Below are 13,881 nucleotides of genomic sequence, written 5' to 3' on the forward strand. Positions count from 1 at the left end.
ACGGAGCCTGTCACCCCTCCTGATACGGACTGTGTGTATGGGGGGTCTATGTGAGTTTGTGGCAGGGGGGGGACGGTTACAGATCCCCTGCTGTGTGGCTCTGTGATCCTGCCTAAGGACCGCCGCTTAAGATCTCTAACTGCCCTCCCCTGACACAAAGTCACAGAGCAACCCACCCCCCACCACATAACATGAAAAGAACCTCCCAGACTAACCAGGGTAAGTAGTCACTGCATCACTGCACTATGTATGTGCCCTGCTGCTGTGCCTGCCCCCGACTATGTACCCTGCCAAAGGTGACTGTCCTGTCCAATTACCAACCCCCTTTCCCCCCCTCCTCCAAAAGAACATGATGGAAACAGTAGTTAACAGAAACATATTTTTTATTATCAACTACACATGGGACTGGGAAGTGAAACTTGGACGGGGGCTTGTGTCAGGCGGGAAGGAAAGAACTTGTCAAACTTTGGGGAATGAGAGCCTTCTGCTGCTCGAGCTCTCTGCAGGGGTGCAGTGAGAGTTAGCAGGGACTCTGCCGCCTCTCCTTCTGTGCACTTTGGGTGAAGGGAGTATGGGACTTGGTGGCGGGGGAGGGCGGTTAGAGATGGACTGCAGCGGGGCTCTGTCCTCCTGCCTCCGTTCCTGCAGAACATCCACAAGGCGCCGGAGCGTGTCCGTTTGCTCCCTCAGTAGTCCAAGCAGGGTTTGAGTCGCCTGCTGGTCTTCCTGACGCCACCTCTCCTCCCGATCCATGTTGGCTTGGTGCATTTGGGACAAGTTCTCCCGCCACTGGGTCTGCTGTGCTGCCTGGGCTCGGGAGCAGGCTATAAGCTCTGAGAACATGTCCTCCCGTGTCCTCTTCTTCTTATGCCTAATCCTCCCTAGCCTCTGGGAGTGTGATGACAGGCTAGGTTGTGAGACAGTCGCAGATGGGGCTGTGGGAATGGGAAAAAGGGAGTGAATTCCTCAGAAAGATAAATGTAGTTGTGAACAAAGAACATAGTCTTTCTCTGTGAATAGGACCATGCACAGCACCTATCACATGCGCACTCAGCACAAGGTCGAATTCTCGGCCTTCGCATTCAGTGTCTGGGGTTTTGCAGAGCACTTTCGAGAACCCTGTCAGGACAATGGAATTGCTCTTGCACGCAGACATGGTAAGCCGTAGATTCGTGGCAGCTTAAAACTTTAATATTAGCAATGGCCTCATTTCACATTGAAATCAATGTCGGTCCCTGCTGCCAGCAATCCGGCAAGCAGGAAGTCTGCTCCTGTCCCACACCCTCGCGGCTGTCCCCGGGAACGATCCCTTTCGGCTGACCCTCTCCCGCCTCCACCGCGTGGCTGCAAACCAGCGGTTACAGTTCTGTAAAGGAACGGTAAAGCAGTCCCAACACTAACATTCCCCTACCTCATTCAAAGCAGGTCATCATGAGCGACATCACCCTCATGAGGATCTCTGAGAGCGACAGACAGAGAATGCTCCGGGAAAGCCTTCAAAGACCAGGGCCGTATGCCGCCATGCTGTGCCAAGCAATGATTCCGGAGTACTTGCTAGTCTCGTGGCGCGGCAACGTGTCCTACTACGGAGGACCCAATAAGGCCGCTCTCCCCAAGAACCTAATGCAGCGGATTTCAAATTACCTGCAGGAGAGCTTCCTTGAGATGTCCCAGGAGGATTTCTGCTCCATCCCCGGACATATAGACCGCATCTTACTGTAGCTGCAGTAGCAGGGACTAAACAGTAGAGCGGCTTGGGCAGGACAATCATGCAAAACCGGACATTGCTAGATTTTTTTCAAATAGTTGCACTGCCCATGACTGAACCGTTAAGTTAATCAAACTAATCATGAGAAACCCATTTTTTAAATTGTTAATAATCATGTTCTGTTACAAATAAATGTTTAGATGTTTACAACACTTACTGGATGATCCTTCACCAGATTCTGTGTCCGGGGTAACGGCTGGGGAGGGTTGGTAGGGGATCTCTGTAAGGGTGATGAAGAGATCCTGGCTGTCGGGGAAATCAGCGTTGTGAGCGCTGTCGACTGCCTCGTCCTCCTCATCTCCTTCCTCATCTTCCCCGTCCGCTAACATGTCCGAGGATCCGGCCGTGGACACTATCCCATCCTCAGAGTCCACAGTCAGTGGTGGGGTAGTGGTGGCGGCCGCACCGAGGATGGAATGCAGTGCCTCGTAGAAACGGGATGTCTGGGGATGGGATCCGGAGCGTCCGTTTGCCTCTTTGGTCTTCTGGTAGCCTTGCCTCAGCTCCTTGATTTTCACGCGGCACTGCGTTACATCCCGGCTGTATCCTCTCTCTGCCATGTCTTTAGAGATCTTCTCATAGATCTTTGCATTCCGTCTTTTGGATCGCAGCTCGGAAAGCACGGACTCATCGCCCCACACAGCGATGAGATCCAAGACTTCCCGATCAGTCCATGCTGGGGCCCTCTTTCTATTCTGAGATTGCACTGCCATCAGTGCTGGAGAGCTCTGCATCGTTGCCAGTGCTGCTGAGCTCGCCACGATGTCCAGACAGGAAATGAGATTCAAACTGGCCAGACAGGAAAAGGAATTCAAATTCAAATTTTCCCGGGGCTTTTCCTGTGTGGCAGTTCAGAACATCCGAGCTCTTACTGCTGTCCAGAGCGTCAACAGAGTGGTGCACTGTGGGATAGCTCCTGGAGCTATTAGCGTCGATTTCCATCCACACCTAGCCTAATTCGACATGGCCATGTCGAATTTAGCGCTACTCCCCTCGTCGGGGAGGAGTACAGAAGTCGAATTAAAGAGACCTCTATGTCGAACTGAATACCTTCGCGGTGTGGACGGGTGCAGGGTTAATTCGATGTAACGGCGCTAACTTCGACATAAACGCCTAGTGTAGACCAGGCCTAAGAGTCTAATTAACAAAACTCACAATTTGAAGAAGGGTATGAGATGTTACCTACAGTAGGGCAATTTGTGGTTCAGTGGTAGTAACATAAAGCAGCTGCCAGATATCACTGTTATGGTGTTGATGTGTTTTAGTAAAGAAAAGTGGATATCTATTGGAGGGCTGGCCTTACCATGAGGCAAACTGAGGCGGCCGCCTCAGGTGCCAGACTCGGGGACCGGAGGCGCCACTAGGACCCAGAGTGTAGAAAATTGTGTCTGCTGCTGGTGCATATGTATTCTCTCTGCTCTAGATGCACAGAGATGGTGGAGCGCTGTGCTGGAGGAAGGAGGGCACAAGACACATAACAGGCAGGCAGGAGAAAAGGTTAGAGGGAATAACAGAAAGCAGCAGGAGCTACAGGGAGAGAGAGGAGGAGGAGCCTCTTATGTACCCCTCTAGCACCCCCAGGAGCCTGGACTGATTAACACCAGCTTCTCAGGGAGCTTCCTGTTTCCTGCTGCTTCCCTGAACCCTCTTGAGGAGAACAGGCAGTCACGTGAAGTAGTAGGAGCCAGTTAGGCCCTTAAGATGCTGATATCTTCCCTCTCTCAGGCCCAGCTACCACCCTGCTTATTTGTCCCCTTCAACTGAGTGTTGAGAGCCACTACAGCTGGCACAGAACAGCAGTCATGAGTGAAAGAAGAAAACGCCCCTCTGGGACAGCATTCAGAAAAAGAAAGAAAACAAAGGAAGCTTTTCTATCTAAGCAGGAAGGAGCTCTCCTGAGATACACAGAAACAAATGTTTACAGTGAGCCTTCTGGCCCCAGTGAGGATGTGAGTGGTGAGGAGATGCCTGACCTTCCAGTTAGTCAGAGTGCAGGTGACCTGGCAACTACTGCAGCATCCATATCTCCATCTCAAATGGATGTAACCATGTACCTTCCTGAAGAAAAGTGTAGATCAGAGAAGAGTGTGGTGGAGGCGCAAGAAACAGCTGCTGCTGAGTTTAGTTCCTTAAGTCTAGATGATCCAGGACTATGGACTCACTTGAGCAGTAGCCTGAGGGACTTCCTTGTACTGCATGGGCCATAGCAAGTGAAAAACTTCATGTTTCCCAAAGACAATGAAAATAGAAGTTTTCATCCAACACGTTACTGTCGTGAAATCCCCAATGGTGACAAAGTGGAGATGCCATGGCTTATGTACTCAAAAACCCAGAATGCTGCATACTGTTTTTGTTGCAAACTCTTCCAGTCTAATGCTCCAGCCACATTGGGTTCTACAGGAACAAAGGACTGGAAAAATCTGGCTAGAAATTTGGCGTGCCATGAGAAGGCAGTAAATCACCAGAGAGCATTCCATAGGTGGAAAGAGCTTGAGATGAGACTAAGGTTAAAGGCCACCATAGATGATCAGCATCAAGAGACGATTGCACCAGAGTCTCTTTACTGGCAAAATGTTCTGAAAAGACTCATTGCCATTGTGAGAATGCTTGTTACCCAAAACCTAGCACTGCGTGGCACTTCAGATCAGCTGTATGTGCCAAACAATGGAAACTTCCTTAAAATTGTGGAGCTGATGGCTGAGTTTGATGCTGTACTCCAGGAGCATCTAAGAAGAGTCACAACCCAAGAAATGCACACACACCACTACCTTGGAAAAACAATTCATAATGAGATTATACAGTTATTGGCAACAAAAGTCAAACAGAAGATTGTGACAGATCTGAAGTCGGCAAGATATTACTCTGTTATTCTGGACTGCACGCCTGACATCAGCCATACGGAACAAATGACTTTAATGGTGCATTTTGTAATAACAACAGAACCTATGTAGGGATATTAAAGAAGGTACTAACAGTGATTCCCCAAGAGACAGTGACCCCCTCATAATTTGGCCCTCACACTTTAAAATCCAACAGTTTCACCAAGTACAAAAATCTCTTGGGTCTTCTGTTAAAACTTGTAAGCTACTGTCTGTAGAAACCATTGATTATATCTATCCTGTGACTACTATGTAAAACTTACAAACAAGTTAACTGACTTTGTTATACAATGTAAACAAACACTATAAGCTGTTAAGTGACTTTCACTTCATTCAATGGCTCCTAGGACAGACCCCCACCCTCTGTGATTAAAGGGCCGGGAGTCTCAAATGAATTAGCACACACTCTGAAAGTGGTGGAGACAGTAAATTAAAATATGGTTAAGGGATGGAATGTATGCTGATGAATGCTTGATATACATGAATGGTTAGGGAGGTGCCAGCCTAGAAAAGGAGTATCCATCGGCCGAAGAATGTGTCAAGTGAATGACCAGAAACCCCCGGAGGGTAAACTGGGACCCACCCCATCACCTGGAAGGATAAGAAACACAAACTTTGGACAGTGTGGAGCCACCCGGAATGTGCCACTTTGGACAGGAATGTGTGCCATCTGCTGATTGAGTCAGCAACAGCAGGATGAAACAGCTCCCATAGAATAACATAGGAACTAATTCCTATAAGAATGGACTCTAAAGACTGATGACTTTGAGTCTCTGGTTCTGCTGCCAGCCTCCAGGAGCATCAGGTGCACCTGACACAGACTCGGCTCCATCCTCATGACCAAGATACCTGGCCAGTAACTTGGCATGAGCAACTTCTAGGCTGGTAACTATAACACCTATACAAAACTTAAATAAATAATTGTGTAAATAAATCTCTCTCTCTCTCTCTCTCTATATATATATATATGTATGTGTGTATGTATAAAAAATAAGTAGTCAAACAACGTTGTTTACTTTTATCTTTTGCTTTATCAGTATATTTACAATAAATGTGGCATCTTTGCCTTATCCCTCTTAATAAAATCCTGCTGGTTTTTATTCTATTGGTATAACACCTAGTGAAAATGTCCCTGCAGTGGTGACTGTCAGAGAGCATTTTCTAGAATGTATTGACATTGCTGATACTACAGGAGCTGGTATGACAAATTTGCTTCTTAAAAAGCTGGAAGATACAGGAATTGCGAAAGCTGACATGAGAGGTCAGGGCTACAATAATGGTGCCAACATGAGAGGAAAGAACAGAGGAGTGCAGATCCAGATCCAAGAGTTAAACCCTTGAGCTTTTTTTGTGCCATGCAGTTCTCATTCATTGAACTTGGTGGTCAGTGATGCAGCATCAGCTTCTAGTGAGGCTGCTGAATTTTTTAATGTAATTCAAAGCATCTATGTATTTTTCTCTGCATCAACTCATCGATGACAATTTTTGAAGCAACATCTAGGAACATCCTCTCTGACACTGAAACCACTGAGTGCCACATGATGGGAAAGTCGAGTGGAGGCGATAAAGCCTGTCAAACACCAAAGTGGGAAGATAGATGATGCCATAGTTGCCATTATGGAGGATAATGCTGTGACAGGAACTGTACATGGGAGAACAGTGGCAGAGGGAAATGGAATCACCAGAAACATACATAACTTCAAATTTCTGTGTGGCTTAGTGTTGTGGCATGACATACTGTTTGAAATAAATGTTGTAAGCAAGAGACTCCCAGGTGTTGACCTTGATATATCTAGAGCAATGGAACAACTGGACAAAGCAAAGTCATACCTACAATCTTACTGGTCAGATGAGGGATTTCAAAACGTTCTGAAGAGTGCACAGAAGTTGGCAGAGGAACTTCACAGTGAAGCTATTTTCCCACCCATTCAAGAATACAAGAGCCACCGAAGAAGACGACATTTTGATTACGAGGCACGGGATAATCCTGTAAGAGACCCCAAACAACAATTCAACGTTGAATTCTTTAACCAGGTGCTAGATTGTGCAATACAGTCAGTTGAAGAACGTTTCATGCAGCTCAAGGAACACAGCAGTATATTTGGGATGCTGTATGATATTCCAAAACTCCTCACTATACCTGAAGAAGACCTACACCAGCAATGCAGGGCACTAGAGACAGTGTTGAGGGGGGCATGGGGGCGTCATTTGAGCTCCCTGCCAAAGGTGCCAAAATGTTGTGGGCCAGCCCTGATCTATTGTCATAACCACAATTTTTAATTGTTTTAATTGGCCCATCAGGCTGTGACATCAGTAATGACCACTAGATGCCACTGTTGTTACGTGAACAAATTTTTTTGACAATAGAAATCTTGAACCAAAAATCACTGAATGCAAAACAAAATGCTGCATTTCTAATAGAAACACCAAATCATATGCTGGTGTATTTCAGACAGATAGAAGTTTTCTAATGTAAAATATTGAATTTTTTAACTTTAACAAGCATGTATTTGCTAAAATAAAACTATGTTTAAAGTTTTCTTCTGACAAAGTAAGTACTTTGAAATAAAAATGTAGGGGTTATGTATACACCCCAATCATATTAAAATTCTTCCACATTGTTTATCTGTCAACATTTTAAAAAATGTTTTAAGTTTCATGTTAAAGACACTGTAGCTCTTGTAAATCATGCTGTATTTTCTGAACATCCTAAATCCCTCAATTCTGCAAAATTTTAAGTGTATGCATAACACTACTTCCGTGAGTAGTTCTGCTGAAGTCAATTGGACTTTGTAGATGAGTCAAGTTGTGAACTAGCTTCAGTATTTGCAGGATCAGGACTTAGCAATTTGGGTTCTAGTTTGGTCCATTCTAGACACAGATCCCACTATATTCAAATGTGGGTTTGGATTTCAAAGAACCTGGCAAAACTGGAGTGTTTTGTTTCAGAATTCTCATCTCCAGAATTTACCATTAAGAGTGAAGCAACTGTCAGTCATAAATGTATTCAAATATGGTTAGGAAGTCTTGTGTATTTAATAGATTAAATCTATGGTGTATGAAATAAATATCTACAGTATTGCAACAACTTTTAAGAACTTGTCATTGAAGTAAATCCCATCGATTACAAACATATTCTTCAATTCCTGTTTTGTGAAGTAAAAATCTTCTGAGACATTCTTATAGTGAAGTTGCTGAGTATGGATAATGGTTGATATTTTAATCTCACAATAGACTAATTATTTATTAAATAACATGTTCAAACCAAAGCCATGTGGAATTAAAGAGGTAAAACATCTAAAATAATGAAAAATTGTATATACTTAAGTGACATTGTAGACAATTACATTTTATTTCAAATTTTATTTAAGATTTTCTGTCCTGGGTTAAAAATTCTTCCAGTTCCTTTACTATAACTGACAAAGACTGCACTGTGTACAGGGTTTCTATCTAGATTGTAATCTACTCTGTTTAAACGTAACAGTTCAGTATGGCCCTTCTTTTCTAGCCATAACTCAGAACACCCTGACTTACTGGCCTGACACTTAAGATTTTTTTTTTCTGTCCTCTTCAACATATGTCCTGAATTATTCCAGTAAGTAGTTTTCATTCTTTTACTTATAGGGCTTATCTACATGGAGACTTGGGGCATGTCTACACAGCCCCGCAGTTCAAGCTCTGAGGGTGTGAATAGCAGTGAGCACCAGAGTGCTGTGCTGTAACTCCCCTGTGTAGAGGCTGTGGGCACAAACTTAAAGGTTCTTCGTTCACATTCATATAATCTTGTCTGAAGAGGATTAAAAAATCATAATAAATTTTCATACTTAAATTTGGGTAATTTCTATTTTAACAATCCTTCCAAACAGACATAAAAAAACCTCCAAACAGCAATGCCTTTCCCCCAACTTACTCTCTTTATAGATAAGGGTGCATTTATTGCCTCAACAAGAATTAACAACATATATATGTACAGCAGAACTCAGAGTTACGAACACCTCGGGAATGGAGGTTGTTCGTAACTCTGAACAAAACATTATGGTTGTTCATTCCAACGTTTATACAGCTTTGAAACTCTACTATGCAGAAGAAAAATGCTGCTTTTAACCATCTTAATTTAAATGAAACAAGCACAGAAACAGTTTCCTTACCTTGTCAAATCCTTTTTTTAAACTTTCCCTGTTTTTTTAGTAGTTTACATTTAACACAGTACTGTACTATCTTTGCTTTATTTCTGTTGTCTTTGCTGCTACCTGATTGCATACTTCTGGTTCCAGATGAGGTGTGCGGTTGACCAGTCAGTTTATAACTCTGGTGTTCGTAACTCTGAGGTTCTACTGTAATATCTTTATGAGGGAATTTCTTTCAAGAAAAAGCATCAGAAAAGTAAATACACATTAGCACTGAAGATACAAGCATGCTTACCAACCAAAGACATCTACTATTTACTTGCCAAGAGGTTATACGTGTATTTTGCTGCTTGTAGAAAACTAAAAACAAGAATCCAGTCAGGCCTCTTTACAAGATGATCCTTTGGCCTTGGCTACACTTGCGAGTTATAGCGCAATAAAGCAGCCCCAGGCGCCCTAGCTCACTCCCCATCCACACTGGCAAGGCATGTAGAGTGCTCTGACTCCGCAGCTACAGCGCTGCTGGTAGTCCACCCGGCGAGTGGAATAACGTTTGCAGCGCCCTCGCTGGAGCGCTGCGGCGCCAGTGTGAACGAGATGTTGCGTTACTGCGCTGTGACCAGCCTCTAGAAACGTCCCATAATCCCCTTAAGTCAAGTGGCCACTCTTGTCACTGTTGTGAAATCGGCTGCAGGAATGCAGAAATGCCCTTTCAGAGCTCCATTTCAGAGAAGCCGGCTGCATATCAGCTCCGAGAAAAAGCAAACATTTACTGTTTGCTTTAAGTGAGTGAGAGGCGGCGGGGGGTGGGAGGGAGAAGGGGGTCTGAACTTACAAGACAGCATGCTGACATACTCTCAGCACCCCAAAAAGCCACTCTCTCTCCCCCCCACATACACACAACACACTCCCTGTCACACTCCACCCCCCATTTGAAAAGCACATTGCAGTCACTTGCATGCTGGGATAGCTGCCCATAATGCACCACTCCCAATGCCGCTGCAAATGCTGCAAATGTGGCCATGCCAGTGCGCTTGAAGCAGTCAGTGTGGACAAACCACAGCGCTTTCTCTACTGCGCTCTACGAAGGCAGGTTTAACTCACAGCGCTCTACATCTGCACGTGTAGCTATGCCCTTTGTTAGTCATAACCTAAAGTAAGTTCAGAACAACAAAAACAAATGAATATTATACACTATGCACACCGAGTTCTAACATTCCTTGATCCTAATTACGAGAGGTCTTATGAAGTTTAGTTTATAAAGTGTAATTAAAACAATGTAGTAGTGCCTGCTAATTTGCACTAATTCAGAGACCTATTATGAATGACTGAATTTTGCAAACTAGCAGGTAAATGAGCAATAAAAAAGGAACGATAATAAATAGCAATATAATTGGAACATTATTTTGCAAAGTGCAGTTTGGACTCAATTATTTATTAAATAACACGAACAAAAACACCGCAACACGTTTAATTTACAGTTGACCTTGCTACGTGCAACGCAATAAAAGATGAGTAAACATAACCAGGCCCCAGAGCTGTGATCATTTCTCTTGCCTTCCTCCCTGTCTGAAACGCCTCCCGTGTAGCCTCTATAGGGACAGCATTAAAGAAGTGGGCGGAGCGCGCTCGGGCCCGCCGGCAGCCCGGGAGCTGGGGGGCGGTTCAGCCGGGGCGGGCGGAAGGGGCGGAGCCTCGGGTAGAAGGGGCGGGGCTAGTCTCCCGCTGCTGACGCTGCCCGGGTGGCTGAGCCGGTGGCTGGCGGGCGGGCGAGTCCGGGAGCCGGGCGGAGAAGGGGGCTGCTCGGCGCCTCTCTCGCTTGGCCGGAGGGATGGAGGCGGCGTGGCGCCAGGCCGGCCGGGGCAGGGGCCGAGCCCGGGCCGGCGGCCAGGCCGGGAACGGGCTCTGTGCCCGCGGGGGAGCTGGAGGCGGCGCCGTCCGGCCCGGGCTCGGGCCCGGCCGGGGGAGCGGAGGAGGCACTGCCTGTATCTCGCTCGCCGGCAGCAGCTCCCTGGGAGCCAGTGGTGAGTATCCCCCGGGGCGGCCCAGCCAGGGCAGGCGGAGGCCGGGCTGGGCTGGGCTCTCCGGCAGGCTCCACAGGCACCCTGAGCCGCTGGCGGCCCCAGCTTATAGGGCAGCAACATTGGCAGGTTGGGGCCAACGCAGAAGGGGTTCGTTAGCAGGCCTGAAGCTCCAGCCACGCAAGCCAGAGGTGCCCGACAGCACAGGACTGCGGGTCTGGAGGCCTGACTTAATTCCCAGCTGTGCCAGGGTGTCCCTGCCTTGCCCACGCTGGTGAGCCCCCGCTCCCCTGAGTGGCGCTGTTGATTTCCTACTTTTCTGTGCAAGGATCACAGTGTGCACCCTAGTAGTGATTGTTCCCAAACGATGGCTGCAATATCTTATGTGAAGTCTGGTTTTGACTTTGGTGGGGCTGCTCATGTGAATAAGTGCTGTGCTCCCCAGTGTGGGCAAGGGCCCCATAATCTAGCCCCTAGTTTCTGCCACCATTTTCTGTGTGTAAAATGGAGATTATCAGTATCTCACAGGAGTATTGTGGATATACATTTGCTGTTTGTGAAATACTGAGCTGCTATGTTGATGAGGGCCATGGAAAAGTTTATAAATAAATATTTAACCCCTTATGCTTAACACTCTGTTTTACCTTGTATTTAGCTGTGACAGTCTGGTTACTTTCTCCAGATCTGAATAAAAGCTCTGTGAATCTCAATAGGTTGTCCCTTCCATCAATAGAAAGTAGTCCAATAAAACACATTACCTCACCCATCTTCTCTTTATTATAGTAAGCTCTTTATTTACACTGAGCTGAGTTGGGTCATGGCATAGTCTCTCAAGGAAAGCAAGGAAGACTTCTGCTAAGTCTAGTTTTAAAGCACTTATAAATACATTGTAGGGAACAAACTTGCACTTGGCATGGGAATGAAATGAATGGCCTAAGAAGTTTTTGCATCTCTAATTCTATAGTATCTGATCTTATGGCTACTACCCTCTGTTGGACGCTTAACAAGTTGTGATTTTATTTGTATTCATTTATATTATTGAAGTGCTTGGGAGCCCTAGTCATGGACTAGGATTCCATTGTACTAGGTGCTGTACAAACAACAGAAAGATGGTCCCTGCCCCAAAGAGATTACAATTTAAATATAAGTTAAGGGATAACAGGTGGATACAGACAGTTGAGGGAGTACATATGAACAGTGACACAGTATTGGTTGACAGGATGGGCAGTGGGCTCAGTGTATCAGCACCCTAACCATTACCAAGCTTTTTGTATGCATCATGTCAGATAAGAGTTATGAAGGTGGAGTGGAAGGCAAAAGATGCACTGTCCTAGGGATGGGGGTTCCACGACCACCACTCCCAAGAGGAGGAGGAGGAGGAGGAGGGTGGTGGTGGTGGTGGTCGGGGACTCCCTCCTCAGGTGGACTGAGTCATCTATCTGCCGCCCCGACCGGGAAAACCGAGAGGTCTGCTGCTTGCCAGGAGCTAGGATACACGATGTGACGGAGAGACTGCCGAGACTCATCAAGCCCTCGGATCGCTATCCCTTCCTGCTTCTCCACGTGGGCACCAATGATACTGCCAAGAATGACCTTGAGCGGATCACTGCAGACTACGTGGCTCTGGGAAGAAGGATAAAGGAGTTTGAGGCACAAGTGGTGTTCTCGTCCATCCTCTCTGTGCAAGGAAAAGGCCTGGGTAGAGACCGTCGAATCGTGGAAGTCAACGAATGGCTACGCAGGTCGTGTCGGAGTGACGGCTTTGGATTCTTCGACCATGGGATGGTGTTCCAAGAAGGAGGAGTGCTAGGCAGAGACGGGCTCCATCTAACGAAGAGAGGGAAGAGCATCTTCGCCAGCAGGCTGGCTAACCTAGTGAGGAGGACTTTAAACTAGGTTCACCGGGGGAAGGAGACCAAAGCCCTGAGGTAAGTGGGGAAATGGGATCCTGGGAGGAAGCACAAGCAGGAGAGCGCAAGAGGAGAGGACTCCTGTCTCATACTGAGAAAGAGGGACGATCGATGAGTTATCTTAAGTGCCTATACACAAAGGCAAGAAGCCTGGGAAACAAGCAGGGAGAACTGGAAGTCCTGGCACAGTCAGGGAACTATGATGCGATTGGAATAACAGAGACTTGGTGGGATAACTCACATGACTGGAGTACTATCATGGATGGATATAAACTGTTCAGGAAGGACAGTCAGGGCAGAAAAGGTGGGGGAGTTGAGTTGTATGTAAGAGAGGAGTATGACTGCTCAGAGCTCCGGTATGAAACTGCAGAAAAACCTGAGAGTCTCTGGATAAAGTTGAGAAGTGTGAGCAACAAGGGTAATGTCGTGGTTGGAGTCTGCTATAGACCACCAGACCAGGGGAATGAGGTGGACAAGGCTTTATTCTGGCAACTAGCAGAAGTTGCTAGATCACAGGCCCTGGGGCTCATGGGAGACTTTAATCACCCTGATATCTGCTGGGAGAGCAATACAGCGGTGCACAGACAATCCGGGAAGTTTTAGGAAAGTGTAGGGGACAATTTCCTGGTGCAAGTGCTGGAGGAACCAACTAGGGGCAGAGCTTTTCTTGACCTGCTGCTCACAAACAGGGAAGAATTAGTAGGGGAAGCAAAAGTGGATGGGAACCTGGGAGGCAGTGACCATGAGATGGTCGAGTTCAGGATCCTGACACAAGGAAGAAAGGAGAGCAGCAGAATACGGACCCTGGACTTCAGAAAAGCAGACTTTGACTCCCTCAGGGAACTGATGGGCAGGATCCCCTGGGAGAATAACATGAGGGGGAAAGGGGTCCAGGAGAGCTGGCTGTATTTTAAAGAATCCTTATTGCGGTTGCAGGAACAAACCATCCCGATGTGTAGAAAGAATAGTAAATATGGCAGGCGACCAGCTTGGCTAAACAGTGAAATCCTTGCTGATCTTAAACGCAAAACAGAAGCTTACAAGAAGTGGAAGATTGGACAAATGACCAGGGAGGAGTATAAAAACATTGCTCAGGCATGCAGGAGTGAAATCAGGAAGGCCAAATCACACTTGGAGTTGCAGCTAGCAAGAGATGTTAAGAGTAACAAGAAGGGT

General features: G+C 46.5%; 1 protein-coding gene across 1 annotated transcript in view; it reads left to right on the forward strand.

Moving 5' to 3' along the window:
* The first annotated feature begins 10,530 nt into the window (after positions 1–10,530).
* NFXL1 (nuclear transcription factor, X-box binding like 1) overlaps positions 10,531–13,881 on the forward strand; it is a 100,033-nt gene continuing 96,682 nt past the window's right edge. The window contains exon 1 of the mRNA XM_034771343.1: positions 10,531–10,798. Within this exon, the coding sequence (XP_034627234.1) occupies positions 10,606–10,798 (193 nt within the window). The 5' untranslated portion in view covers positions 10,531–10,605. The remainder of the gene's footprint in view (positions 10,799–13,881) is intronic.

The sequence above is a fragment of the Trachemys scripta genome, chromosome 5 (genome assembly GCF_013100865.1).
Source record: "Trachemys scripta elegans isolate TJP31775 chromosome 5, CAS_Tse_1.0, whole genome shotgun sequence".
NCBI classification, from domain to species: Eukaryota; Metazoa; Chordata; order Testudines; family Emydidae; genus Trachemys; species Trachemys scripta.